At 35.8% G+C, this 15,509-nt stretch overlaps 1 protein-coding gene across 1 annotated transcript; it reads right to left on the reverse strand.

Moving 5' to 3' along the window:
• Nucleotides 1-1,891: 1,891 nt before the first annotated feature.
• Nucleotides 1,892-15,381, reverse strand: LOC148308987 (uncharacterized). The gene is made up of 7 exons (XM_088260785.1): nt 15,219-15,381; nt 14,100-14,295; nt 10,287-10,373; nt 7,768-7,888; nt 5,302-5,591; nt 3,554-3,675; nt 1,892-3,477 (listed from the first exon to the last, which is right to left on the reverse strand). The coding sequence occupies exons 1-7, from the start codon at nt 15,351-15,353 to the stop codon at nt 3,286-3,288; spliced, it is 1,143 nt and encodes a 380-aa protein (XP_088116911.1). The 5' UTR covers nt 15,354-15,381; the 3' UTR covers nt 1,892-3,285.
• Between the last annotated feature and the right edge of the window lie 128 nt (nt 15,382-15,509).

The following is a 15,509-nucleotide window of genomic DNA, read 5'->3' on the forward strand; positions in this document are numbered from 1 at the left end:
AGAAAGGAACCAGACCACATCCACTGGTTAATGAGGTTTTAAGTTTGGAACGCGATATAAACTTATTCATCAGTGGATCAAAAAGTGTAAATTGTACTGCATCTGTTTCTTATATATATGAAAGAACTTTTTTTAAATCCTTTTTAAACTAATGTTTAACTTAGTAAATACCACTTTCATCAAAAGTGGTATTTACCAGGTAAAACATAAATTAAAAATGGATAGATTTTACCACAAAGTGACTGCCGAATCAATCAATAGTTCCTTCCTACCTTTATTTAGTTCCTCATATTACGCAGTCTAATACAATAACTTCTTTAATCTCTTATTCGCACCCAATGGTGCATAGGGCACCGCATCGTATCGACGCATTGTTATCTTGACCGTTAATTGCACAAAAGCAAGATGATCAGTCTTGCAATTCTTGTGTCCCGGGTCTTGTGTATATTTAATTAATATGAGAATGAGAATCACTTGTATTTATTTTGACCCCTTGGGAATCGAACCCGGGACTTACAGCATAGTAGCCAAATGCGCTAACCATTACACTATACATCTTTAAATATTTTGGGTTATACAGAAATACCTTTAAAATTCTTACTGGTTTCAAATTTATGGCCATTGCCCCATCACAGTAGTAATTTTAATACAATTTGTACCCGAGGCAAAAGTGTTAACATTTCATTTAATTATAGTAATTTTTAAAAATAATTAATTATTAAAACAATAAAAAAAATACCTAAAAAGACCCTTTTGATTTTTAACAAGTACAATGAACAGCGATGTTGATAATCTAATAAAAATATATCATTTACACAAACGTAGTAAAGTATTTTGTAATTGCAATTTCACCATCACAATTGAGTACAATTCATTTGAAAAGGGAATGTCAATAGGTAATGTTAAAATTTAATCATAATTACACTAGTCATGATTTTATATGGGCGTTTGTGCACTACGCGGAATTTTACTGTCCGACACGTCAGTTAGCATATAAAACGGATGATTGGCTTGTGCTTTTGTCCCATCTTTCTTCGGATCGGTGCTCTTGATCGGTGCGTGAACACGTTGCGCGTAAATGCGATCACGCTAACTATCGTAGTCGCTTTTTTCAAAACCGGACTGCCAGACGGTAAAATTCCGTTTAGTGCACAAGCGGCTTAAGTCTAATTAAAAGGAAGAAAAATCATTTATTTTCTCATTTCACCCTTTCTATTAAATACTACAGTAAGTCCTCTACTAATGTGATAATTGCGTTCCGAAGGTTTTCATATAAGTCAAAAAAAAAAAATTGTGATACATATATGGTATGTATAATTTGCACCAATTTCATGGATATAGTTCATATCACTCACTCCTTTCAACAACGTCATATATCAAAAAACTTGATTTTTCAGGAGATCATTTTTAAAGTTTAAGAATATAATAAAATGTATTAAAAATAAATATCAAGCCCTTATTGAACTTTTTACTATGCAGCAGATCTTTTTAAGTAAAACCTGAAGGTTTTTTCTCCATTTGAAAAATATTTAGTTTATTTAAAAAAATAATTCAACACTACCTTTCTTCTTCTTGTAGCGGGTAAATATTAAGTTAAAAATATGCCGCTTTTGCTGGGATATAGTACACTTTCTAGCCATTCCGAAAACATGCACAACTTAAAATCGATAATTTATGATTTATGACGTTGTTGAAAGGAGTGAGCGATATGTGAAAACAGAATAGATCTACATGCGTAGAAAATGCAAACGTGGAAAGAATCTCGATCGCAACACACACATAACTGACAAGGGAGAAATCTAAATTATGATTTAGTCATTAATCACTTCCTGTGGACAGAAAAGGTGGAGGAAAAAGGTGCAATTTAAAATGGTGTAATTACGAATTCACATGGTGTAATTACGAATTCACATAAGTCGAGGACTTACTGTACTTTGCTTTTACTATCAATATGACTATATAAAGCACATTTTTAAGGCACAAAAGATTCAGCTCCATCGAGATTTATCATATTTTAAATTGTAGAACCATTTGTACTCATACTCGGTGTCCAAAAGTAACAAAATATATTTTTTACCGCACGCCTATTGGTCGCGGCGTGTTGGAGCGGAAAATTTACATGACTACGTCTCATCATGACGTATGGAATCGAAAGTAGAGCGGACACCGTAGGCACAAAAAACGCGCCTAAGAGTGTCAGAAATAAAGACTCTAAGAAGCATATCTGGCAAGAGTCCACGAGACGGAATAAGAAACGCCAGGACAAGGGAAATATGCGAGATGGAAAATGTCGTCAGGTGGGGAAGACAACGAAGGAGACAATGGTATGCGTATGTGAGCGTGTCGCCGCTAGCGCAGCCGCCCTGCAGTCCCGATCTAGCTCCATCAGATTTTTTTATTTCTGAGGGTCAAAGGCACACTCGAAAGACCTGTATTTATCAATCTATCATATCGTGGGTATACTGGCAAACGTTAATTCACTGTACCCGCTAATACCTGCTACTAAATTTAAAGTCCGCCTCCGTAAGTGTAATGGTCAGCACGCTCGGCTACCGTACTGGAGGTCCCGGGTTCGATTCCCAGGGGGGGTCAAATTTTGAATAAATATAAGAGTGATTTTTTCACTCTTATATTTATTCAATATTACCTTGGACTGGTAACGGAAGCGGAGGGCTGATCACCTTCCTTCGTGTGTTAATGATCAAGATAACATTGCGTTTATATGATGCAATGCCCTATGCACCATAGGGGTGCAGATAAGGGTTTGAATGAAATGAAAATTCAAATTTGAATGTACTTAAATATGACATTTTAAACTACTTAGTGTTATTTTGCTAGTTTATAAAACGTTGAAAACTTCATAATATGCATCATTAAGTCAAAATTGCATATTTTTAAGTTAACGTTTTTTGCCAGTACACCCGGTATACGATATCTAATACAATCAAAGTTAAAATGTCTTTTAACCTTCTAAAGTTAAAATGATGTTAAAATATGTCAGACCGTCGATCCAGTACCATCATTGTTACAATAAAAACGATAATTAATAATAAAATTTTAAAAATGACTTGGCCAACTCGGCTGTCCAAATTTAAAAAACACAGTAAGGGACATTTTTTTGTAGTAGGTTTTTTTTTGCATTTATGGACTAAGTAGACTCTACTTAGTCCAAAAATGCAAAAAAAACCTACTACAAAAATAATATCCCTTACTGTGTTTTAAATTTGGACAGCCGAACTATTGCTGCCGTCTCTCCATCGCAGTTTCAGTGGCTTGTCACTCAGTTTAATTGTCGAACGTGAGAAGGAAAATGTCCCTTCTCGTGCGTATGAAGATGGTGTAGCAGTGCTCCTCTTCGTACGCGTCCAGCCCGCTGATGGGTTCGGAGTCCCCGTTGCGCAGGATGTGCTGATACGAAGGAATCCCCAAATCCGTCACTTGAGGGTCCGTGAAGTCTATGAGGTGGTAAAAATTTACCTGGAAAAGTAAATATATATAGCAAAAATACCACAACTGAGCAAGGTCCATTTTTATAATTTAAAGGTCATCGTACCTCGCCCCAATAAGTTCCGATTATCAAAATATTAGCGTGTATTAAAATACACGTTATATCCATATTGACCGTCAAGTATTTGGAATCCCCATTTTCCAAACAAATGTATAGCTGCGTAGAGTCTGAAATTAAAAAAGGCGGTGAAATCAACTAAAAATGGTAATTATTTATTGATTTGGCGTTTAATTTGTAGAACTCCATTTTAATTTATGTATTAATTTTAAATCAAACACAGATTTTTTGAGTCTACTAAGTTGTATTTTATTAACAAAAACACATACGAATGTCATTAGTTTGACATTCGTTTGATATTGCCCTAACAAGGCGAAACAATTGTCACAATATAATTTTATATGTGTTTTTGTTGATAAAATACAACTTAGTAGACTCAAAAAATCTGTGTTTGATTTAAAATTAATACATAAACATAAAAAAATGGTAATGTTTTAACTTATACCTAGATTCGTGATAATTCCATGTATTCGCAACCTTTCCTCTTCGGACTAACAACTTCAAAGTGTAATTTTTAAAATGATATTATACTTTTTTTTTTTATTATTTTTTGACATCTCATCAAAGATGAAGAAGAATATGGAAGTCTGGGCATTTACGGGGCTTACGACCGTCATAGGCTGGTTTAAGTGATCACTTTACACACGTGTAACATTCACCAATTCTACCCATTATTGACAACCACACTACTCAAATTCTTGGAAGTTCTATATATATGAACCAATTTAGAAACCTTGTTCATGAATCACTAGAACTTCACTAGAGACATCTATTGGTGAAAAATAAAATATCTTAATAAAAAGCTTCTTTACATCTCACCAATAGATGTCTCTAGTGAAGTTCTAGTGATTCAAGAACAAGGTTTCTAAATTGGTTCATATATATAGAACTTCCAAGAATTTGAGTAGTGTGGTTGTCAATAATGGGTAGAATTGGTGAATGTTACACGTGTGTAAAGTGATCACTTAAACCAGCCTATGACGGTCGTAAGCCCCGTAAATGCCCAGACTTCCATATTCTTCTTCATCTTTGATGAGATGTCAAAAAATAATATGAAAATAACTCCTGTAATTGGAGATAATCCAGATTTTGTGAACAAGTATTTGGACACACTCAAAATGTTGTAAATATTATACTTTGTTACATTTACATTACAGAAACAGAAAACAGCACATTTTTGTGATTTTTTAGAAGGGAAAGAAAGAAATTAATTTTGAGGTATAGTTTTATATATTTGGTATTTAGTATTCACTAAAAAATTTTTGTATTCACAAAAAAAAATTTGAAGAATAAAAAAATATATATATCATCAAATCACAAGTAACCGCGAACCCAATTCCCATCTGTACAATGTTTTTGGGCTACTTGCGCTCTACCAAAAGTATGCAAACAGAACACTTATGAGCATCTCTCGCTCTCTACCGACAGTTTGTAAAAGACGCTTTTGAGCGTAGCGCTTCCCGCAAACAACGTGTGACATGATAAATGACCCTTATATAATAAATTTGGGTTGAGTATTCCATAGGTAAGTGATTACCGCATTCGGCTAGCACACTAGAGGACCTAGGAATACCGTTGTCTTTTTTGTTGTGTTCCCCGCCTAACGACATTTTCCATCTCGCATATTCCTCTTGGTGTTCCATATTACAAGAGTAGAGTCTTGCCAAGTATGCATTTAAGATTTCTTTAAATTTAAATTATATTATAATATATAATGAATTGCAAGCGATACTCACTGCTGTACATGAGGTTACATCCTCTGAAGAAATGAAAAACCTCCCGGTTGCAACTTCCCGCGGGCCACTGGAAGGTCCCGATCTGGAGCAGCCTGTGGTTCACGTACTTGAGCAGTTTGCCGGACTGGGTGATGATGTAAACGTTGTCATTGTAAACGTGGAAATACGACACGCGGTCCGACCCGAACCACCTCGCCAAGAACTGGGGCGGAGTGAACGCGTTGTTGGCCATGACACACTTGAATACCCTGCGATCTTGCGTTATATAGTGACAACAGGCGCCCCTCAAACTAAAACAAAATAACAATATTAATACTCTTCTTCTAACCCTTATCTGCACCCAATGGTGGATAGGGCACCGCATCATATTAACGCAGTGTTATCTTGGTCGTTAGTTACATGAAGACAAGGTGATCACGATAATCTTAACTATTATTAGTTGAGAGTTAGTGTTTTGGCTTGGCGCTGTACAGCTGCCGGCCAAAGCTGCTCCATAACTTTAAATAGATTCCCCCGGATATTTGCATCTCAAGTCCGTAATTTTTTGCATAAATAGAAATACTATGATAAGTGATAAATTAAAATAGCTTAAAGTGAAAAAAGTTCTACAGTTTAGGTGTTATTTGAGAAAAATGCATGAATAATTCAACACAAAAATGCATACGATATGAAATAGAATAAGGAACACCAGGATAAGAGAAATATGCAAGATCCAAGATGTCGTTAGGTGGGGAAGACAACAAAGAAGACCATGGTAAGCGCATGTGAGGAGAATGCAACCATTCAGATTCCCCCACAATGCAAACACTGCATGGCCAACTTCAAGGTAGACCACTAACGAGATGGATTGACAGGAACATAAAAACAGGCCACAAGGCCCACACAACAAGCGGAAGAAGAGATGATTATATTGGATAATGGATTATTGAGCCTATGAATGAGATTTAAATTTTATAGGTGTCTTGATATAAAATACGTATCATTTTTTTCCATTTTTATGAAAGAAGGTGGAAGTCTTGACATCCCAGGGCTTACGACCAGCATTTGGCTAGCTTAAGTGTTCACTTTATACACTCCTGTACCGTTCACCACACTCCCCATTATTAAACATCCATATTGCATTAATTCTTGAAACCTGTTATATCGCTCACTCCTTTCAAGAACGTCATAAATCAAAATACATGATTTTTCAGGAGAACGTTTTTAAAGTTAAAAAATATAATACAATGTATTAAAAAAAAATATCAAGCCACTTACTGAACTTTTTACTGTGCATCAGAACTTATTAGGTAAAACCTGAAGGTTTTTTCTCCATTTGAAAAATATTTAGTATATTTAAAAAAATAATTATACAATATTTTTTCTTCAAAATGCAAAAACAACACTTTCTGCCCTGTCGCGGGTAAATATTAAGTTAAAAATATGCCACTTTCGCTGGAATATAGCACATTTTCTGGGCATTCCGAAAACATGCACACCTAAAAATTGTCGTTTTTTGATTTATGACGTTCTCGAAAGGAGTGAGCGATATATGCAATCGTATCGAAAACCTTACCGCATACCGGTATCTAAGACCATTGCATATGTCATTCATTCATTCAAACCCTTATCCGCACCCCAATGGTGCATAGGGCACTGCCTCATACAAACGCAGTGTTATCTTGATCGTTTAGCACAAGAAGGAAAGGTGTTCAGCCCTCGTAATATGGAATAAATATTAGAGTGAAAAATTTTGCACACACAGCATTTGTAGAAGATGAGCATATGTAGAATGTTTAAATAAAAAAACATATTTTTAAACATGCGGATATTAGGATATGTTTTTTTTTAACACGTTGAACGCCATGGGAGTTATATTTATAACTTATGTTGTGTTTGATCAAGCAGTTGAGTGAGTAATAACTCCAATCCAATTGGATACGCTTCACATTTGCCACGTAACGTAAATGCGTGTGGGTCCCGGGTCCTCGGGTTGTGGTCCCGTGGTTAGTGTCGCGGACTCTTAAGTCATAGTTTCTCGGTTCGAACCCACTCTACCACAATTTGATACTTATTTCACATGATGAGCTGCTTAGGCTCACAGAAATAGTATGAAATTGAAATATTTGTGTAAATAATAAAAAACACACACATATTTCTCTTTTTCATATAAAAAAAAATGTATGCACATTCTGTGTGGCCCCCTGTACGAATTACCCACGTTGGCCCACATTTTACTCTGAAAACTAATAAGTATGAATAAAATTACAGTTGTGGCCCCGAGGGTCGTTTTGTTTTCTAATTTGGCAGTCAATGTGTTAATTTAAGGCAGCAGCAGGCACCTCAGTGGTTGGAGCGCTACGTGCAGCGCAGTCAAGGGATAACTGGAGAAGAGTCATTGCTTCTGCAAGGGTCACAACCCTCAGCAATGAGGATTAAGACGGAGAAGAAGAAGTGTTAATTATTTTCATTTATAGAATATCTAACCTGTAAAATTCCACATTATGTATAACCATTTTGGATGAATTTTCCACTTTGGTTTTCAGGTGTAAAGAATTGGTGCAGGCATGTACGGCAAGCATCTTATCAGTTTCATTATATTTTAAATCTAAACAGAAACCAACATATTATATAAATAAAATGGCGCAATTTATAAACATAAAAATATATGCGGATAGTCGAGAGTCCACTGTGAGGGATGTGAGGTTACTTGCGAGGGATATCCGTAAAATAAGGCAATATATTCTAATACAGTGGTTCTTAACCGTGTTGGAGGTGCCGAACACCACCAGTTTCAAATGCATTCACCAAACCCTTATTTGGAAAAGTTAAATATTATTTTTCAAATTCCATACATGGGTAAATATTATATTTATTGTTTCGGCATGCACTTTGTGGTAAGAGATGATGAAATTGTTAAATAAAAACACTTGATTTTTACCACTTGAGTTTATTTTATTATAACGACTAGTTTCGGAAGCTATGCTTATATTTAGACTGTTTATATTTAGTCCGCCTCCGTAGTGTAATGGTCAGCACGCTCGGCTACCGTTCTGGAGGTCCCGGGTTCGATTCCCAAGGGGGGCAAATAAATATAAGTGATTTTTTCACTGTAATATTTATTCGATATTACCCTGGACTGGTACCTGAAGCGGAGGGCTGATCACCTTTCCTTCATGTGTAAAACGATCAAGATAACACTGCATTTATATGAAGCAGTGCCCTATGCACCATTGGGGTACGGATAAGGGTTTTCTTATTATTATATTTAGAACTGAAGATTGAAGCATAGCTCCCGAAACTAGTCTTCATAATAAAATAAACTCAAGTGGTAAAAAACAAGTGTTTTTCTTTTACAATTTTGGGTATATATTTGTACATAGGTACATAAAATGAACAAAACCATTAAAAACAAAGAACAAAACCATTATTACATGATTTTTATATGAAAACAAAAACAAAATCATAAATATTTACTGCAAATACTTGAAAATAATGACTTCTGCTGTTGCATTTCAGAGACCAGTTCAGAAATACGCGGCTGTACCTTGTTACAATTACTATTCGAATATTGAGCATCAATGGACAACCTAAAAAGAGTTTACTATGCTATCGTACACTCACTACTACAGTATGGCATTATTGCATGGGGAGGCTCATACAACAACATACTGAACTCAGTGAAAATAGTACACAAAACCATAATTAAAGTTATCTTGAAAAAAAAAAACATATTTCCAACAAAATTATTATTTAAAAAATTTCAAGTCCCAAATATAGAATCCATTCATAAAAAAACCGCAGTTTTTCAAATACCAAAGGGTGACAACTATTTAAATTTAACAAAAAATTTATCATCGAGATTCTCAAACGATTTTTCTACTCCAAAATGCAACACCAAGCAATTTCGGCAAAACTTCAAATATTTGGCAATCAAACATTTCAATAAACTCCCTAAAGAAATTAAAAAAATAGATGATATAAAAATCCTTAAGAAAAAAATTAAAGCTCTATACATTTAAATCTTTAAAAAATATATAAAAAAAACTATTATTTCTTTTATTATATAACATTAAACTACGAGTGTAAGTCCCTTTCCAAGCACAAGAGCACAGACTCTTTTATGGAGAGGCACAGCGAATCGAAATATAAAAGTTCTCCATATGTATAAATGATTCAAATGTATTATGTTATAAATAAAAATGTAAATATATTAAATGAATAAAAAAAAAATGTTGCAAGGAAACTATCACTTTTCTATTCTATGTGATTCCCCGATTTTGTAAATCACATTTCGCCATTGTAAAATTATAAAAGATTACAACACGTTATGACCAATAGTACATTTGTTACGAATTATTTCCATCCGTTTGAGTCCCATCCCAGTTAAAAAAGTGTAGGGTGCGGAGTACGAGGATTGTTTTAGCGTTTGTTTGAGCTCTTTCATTATTTTTTTGCTAGATTGATATATTCCTTTCAAATAATATACTAGATCTATTGGATAAATTAATGTAATGGATAAATTAATGTAATGGTCAGCACGCTCGGCTACCGTTCTGGAGGACCCGGGTTCGATTTCCAGGGGGGGTAAAAATAAATATGAGTGATTTTTTCACTGTAATATTTATTCAATCCTACCCTGGACTGGTGCCTGAAGCGGAGGGCTGATCACCTTTCCTTCATGTGTAAACGATCAAGATTACACAGCGTTTATATGACGCAGTGCCCTATGCACCATTGGGATGCGGATAAGGGTTTTATTATTATTGGATAAATTAAAATATCGTACGCCGTATCACTTTTCAAAATATCGTACAGTAAGTCGGGTGTGTGTTTTGACCTCCGCCGAACCCGGGAGACTGACTCGCCGAACCCCCGGGGTTCCATCAAACCCAGGTTAAGAACCACTGTTAAATTAAGTTTTATTTCAAGTGTCTTTTATTTCAGTCTGTAGGTCTTAAAGTGTCACAATCATAAAGTAAGTGACGTAATATCAAAATACTTACACTGTCCGCGAATCATATTTCCACAGCGTAGGGATTGGAAATCAAAAAACATTAGTGCTTCTCTCAGCGTGACAATAATTCTCCCATCTAAAAATAGTAAAATTTTATTTTTAAGATCCACATGAAAAACAATATGAGGATTAAAAATGAATATATTTACTAAATATTATTATCAACTAAGATCAAATACCGCCTATCCAATGCCTGCATTGCTCCTATATTCTTATACGGCTGTGAAACATGGCACCTTACAAGGGCCCAGAGCAGCCGTGCACTGAGCTTTGAGAATAGGTGTCTGCAAATAATTTAGGCGTGCGGTGGTTTGATTTTGTGAGGAATGAAGAGATAAGGCGTAGGACTCAGCACATCTTGGTCACAACTGTCGCCAAGAAAAGGCGATTCAATTTCAATTCAATTTATTCAACAAAAAAAATAATATATACATAACAAACAATATTCAAGGCGTATATATCAAAAGTAAGCAAGAAGACTTAAAGGTGTAGAAGAATCCCGTTTCCGAAAACTCCTTCGGACACATGGAACAGATCAATATCCAATGTGATATTGTTCAACATAGCGGTAGCTCTTCCTACAGGCATAACCATCGGCAGGTTGGTCCTGTGTATAGGAATGTGAAACAATCTATGTCGACGCTGTCTTAGGTAACTATCGGGAACATACAGACCAATGCTCCAGATAATTTCAGGATTATCGATCATACCGCGCAACAATCGATAAAAATGCGTAATCAAATACACATTCCTTCTAGTCTCTAAACTATTGTAGCCAGGCATACCCTGGAGAAACTGGGTCGGGTAGAGCCAAGGATAATAGCCGTACTCTCTCATGTAGAGATACCTCAAAAACTTCTTTTGGACTTTCTCTACCATAAGAGAGTACTTAAGCTCGCGTGGCCCCCAAATCATCGAGCCACTCTCGAGTCTACTTCGCACCAAGGAGTTATAAAGAGTTCTCAGCACGCGGGTATTTTCGAAAACCCTGGCAGTACGCAGAACAAATCCTAGCATTTTCAATGCAATACCACTGACTGCCTCTATGTGATCGTGAAATGTCAGGGTGCTCACAAATCTAACGCCCAGATCCCTAACATTCGATGCTTGCATCAGATTTTCAGATTCAGTTGGCTTGGCCATGTACTCCGCATGCCTCCCGAGAGCCGCCATCAAGCTTGCCTCCTTAACAAGGTAACAAGTTCGCGCCGGCCAAGACGACCACTGCTGACAATTCGTTGGCAGTTCTCGTCTGAACTTCGGGATGCAGTACTGACTTGGGAGGATGCAAGGGATCTGGCGGCCAACAGAAAAGTGACTCCATATCTTCAAACCCTTATCCGCACCCCAATGGTGCATAGGGCACTGCATTATAAAAACGCAGTGTTATCTTGATCGTTTATACATGAAGGAAAGGTGATCAGCCCTCCGCTTCAGGTAATATTGAATAAATATTAAAGTGAAATAATCGCTTGTATTTTTTTGAACCCTCCCCCCTGGGAATCGAGCCCGGGACCTCCAGAACTGGCAGTTACACCACGGAGGCGGACAAAGACATACTCCACATAGGGAGCGGATATGGTTTATATTATGGCTTTTAAGAACAGTGTCCGTCGATGGTGTCCTCATACCAATGAGAACACCATCGACTTAATTAGAGTCCAGGTTTAATGCTTCTGATTATTTTATTGTTTTACCTTTTTATTGTGTTATATCTCTTAATGTATAAAATCTGATTATTAAAAAAAAAACCCCTATATTGTATTAACACATTGTAGTCGGGCGCTTCGAACAATAGACTCTAGCCTATAGCGGGTGTTTTTCGCGATTGGCGCAAAAATATATCGCTTTCTTAAAATTGACACAATTTCTAAACCAAATAATATTTTCGATTGAAATTTTCAAAGAAATCATAAATGACATTTGATCATCAAAAATAAATTATAATCATAATTTTTAATTAAGTATTCCGTATTTCACAATTTTAGAAGCATTGTAAACTATAAAAAATAGTCTTCCCCTCCGAGGTATCATTCCCTATACAATGCTAATATATTCAAATAATAACACACCAAACAGTAAACAAAACAGTGCGAGCGGTATGAAAAATAGTCCAATACGTGAAATGGCTCAAACTAAACTTGAGATTGAGATCGCATAAAAACTCTAGATTTCTGGGGATGCCTTTACAAGCGACACACTAGCCAATCTGGACAAGACATCTCAAATAACGTCAACAGACTATCGCCTAGCACCCAGGTAGCAGATTACCCTTCAACGCGTTTTATTTCACGCTGATAACAAACCCGTATATTGCCGTTTCCCGCCGATAACCGACAGTCGATAAAAACGGCATTTGCCGTGTCTTGCAGTTGACCGACAGTCCGCGAAAAACAGCAAATGCCGTGTCCCGACGACAACGTATTAACATGTAAGTATTTCGGCTCAACACAGGCTATGCCTAAAGAGCCATACATATGATTAATAAAATATAAAAAATGTATCTATGTACCGTAGAACTTGATGTATGTACTTGAACTTGTGTGAAAAAAAATCTGTGACAATAAGTGTCACCTGTCAGGGAAACAACAGGGTAGATCAAATACAGATCTAAATATTTTTTTTGTACTGGGCTCAAGTAACACATCAAAGTTCAAGTAGCCCCGTTCTACGGTACCTAAAAAAAATATATTTATGTATATATATATATATATATATATATATATATATATATATATATATATATATATATATATATATATATATATATATATATATATATATATATATATATATATATATATATATATATGTATATATATATTCATTCATTCAAACCCTTATCCGCACCCCAATGGTGCATAGGGCACTGCATCATACAAACACAGTGTTATCTTGATCGTTAACACATGAGGGAAAGGTGATCAGCCCTCCGCTTCAGGTACCAGTCCAGGGTAATATGGATTAAATATTAGAGTGAAAAATCACATAACTGACTAACTAACTAACTAACCATCACGCCGCTTCTCCGCAGGGGTAGGCAGAGAGAATCGAACGCCACACCACTCTGTCCTTGCAAACATTCTTTGCCTCTTCTACATTCATGCATCTCCTCATACATACCCGACGATTATTACGACTCCTGACCCGGCCGCTTTCAAGTATTCGACATACCTGATTGTGCCAAGTTTTCCTCGGTCGTCCTCTGCTTCTTTTTCAACTACATTCGCCTCATAAATTTGTTTAACCGTTCTTTCTTCACTCATACGCTCCACATGTCCAAACCATCTCAACACACCTTTCTTAATTTTATCGATAATGCTTATCTCAGCCTTACATTCTTTCCTTATTTCATCATTCGAACATCTATCAAACATCGTTTTGCCACACATTCGTCTGAGGGATCGCATTTCGACTGCATTCAGTCTGCTTTCATCCTTCTTTTGCCAACTCCATGCTTCGCTTCCATACATAAGGGTCGGAACCAGAACTCCATTGTGTACTGCCAGTTTAGCTTCCGCTGATAGATTTTTATTTGCTAAAACTGATTTTAGTGCACCATTCACTCTGTTCCCAGCATTCACTCTCCTTTCTATGTCTTTATCAATCTTTCCATCCCTAGAAAACATACTACCCAAATATATGAAATCATCTACCTGTTCCAAAATCTCCCCATTTACCAATATTTCAAAATCACATACCTACCTATTTAACGTTTTTTAATTATCATGTAATTAAAAAACGTTAAATAGGTAGTTTCAGTATATTTTCAAATGTCTCAAACTTTTGAAAGGACTTCTACCTCTAGTTATGGATAAATGTCGGATGGGAAATGAGTCCACGGTAGCGAGCTTGTAGCAGCTGGTCGTCGCGGAAGATATTCTCCTCCGCAAGAACCAGTTGCGGAATGCGGTTGCCCACGATATCCTGCCCCTGTAGTAAATCTCCTTTACACCGCAGTCAAAGGACTTGCTAAAGTGCTCCCATACACTTGGATCCTGAAACAATTTTTTCAATATAATATAAAGGGTAGGCAGAGAGAATAGAACGCCACACCACTCTGTATTTGCAAACATTCTTCGCCTCTTCCACGTTCGTGCATCTCCTCATACTTACCCGCTGATTATTTCGACTCCCTAACCTGACCGCTTTCAAGTATTTAGCGTACCTGATCGTGCCAAGTTTTTATCAGTCTTCCTCTGCTTCTTTTTGTACATTCGCTTCATAAATTATTAGTTAACAGTTATTCATAAGTTATTTTAAATTTATAAGAATGACAAAACTTTTTTTTTTAAAGTTTTGAAATGACATTTCTTGGTGGAACTGCATTTTATATAATAAAATACTGTGTAATTTATTCCGCATGAATTTTGTTTGACCAGTCTGATGATGTCGGTAACGAGGAAACCCGGTTGCTGTGAAATGTCATTACAAAACTTTGAAAAAAAAATTTTTTTTTCAATCTTATAAATTTAAAATAACTTATGAATAACTGTAAACTAATAATTAATGAAGCGTATGTAGTTGGAAAAAGGAGCAGAGGAAGACTGAGAAAAACTTTGCACGATCAGGTATGCTAAATACTTGAAAGCGGTCAGGTTAAAAAGTCGAAATAATCAGCGGGTAAGTATGAGGAAATGCATGAACGTGGAAGAGGCGAAGAATGTTTGCAAATACAGAGTGGTGTGGCGTTCTATGTTAGTAAGTTAGTTGAATAACTATAGGACCTTTGATATGACCTTTGTGATAACTTTTAAAAATATGGATATGCTCATTTATCATCACTGCATATTTTAAGAACATAATAAACATTAAATTAACGCACAATTAATATTGTATGATTTAAATGTAAATAATACATATAATAATAACGAGTTTTTAATTATTTTTCAAGAAAAAACATGAAACTTTTTTTCATTACTTTAGATAGTTGATCCACGAGCAAGCACCAACTTCGGCAAACCCTCCTTGAAATTATGAAGGTTTCAGGATCTAAATTTTTCAGTATCAACTCGACTATCTCCGGTGGCATAAATATCTCGCCGAAAAAAGACATTTTAAATAAATTCGAAAACAAACAGCTTTCAAATTTATGACAATTTGACAGATTACAGAATATCCTTGGTTTTATTTCATAGACAAACGCGTGTCGAGGTATGTTTAGAAAAATGTTGAAATTAGTACCTAACTGTGAAAAATAGTACTAACTCAA

Source organism: Brachycentrus maculatus, unplaced genomic scaffold, assembly GCF_059751285.1.
Source record: "Brachycentrus maculatus isolate JH-2025_06_01 unplaced genomic scaffold, ASM5975128v1 h1tg000142l, whole genome shotgun sequence".
NCBI lineage: Eukaryota > Metazoa > Arthropoda > Insecta > Trichoptera > Brachycentridae > Brachycentrus > Brachycentrus maculatus.

What these genes read in the sequence shown, in the direction of transcription:
- LOC148308987 (XM_088260785.1), bottom strand. Translation starts at nt 15,353, where the DNA reads ATGTCTTTTTTCGGCGAGATATTTATGCCACCGGAGATAGTCGAGTTG. An exon ending in ACATTTATCCATAACTAGAG is followed by an intron (nt 10,374 to 14,099) that starts GTAGAAGTCCTT and finishes TACTATTTTTAG; the next exon opens with ATGGGAGAATTATTGTCACG. An exon ending in TCGGAACTTATTGGGGCGAG is followed by an intron (nt 3,478 to 3,553) that starts GTACGATGACCT and finishes TTACTTTTCCAG; the next exon opens with GTAAATTTTTACCACCTCAT.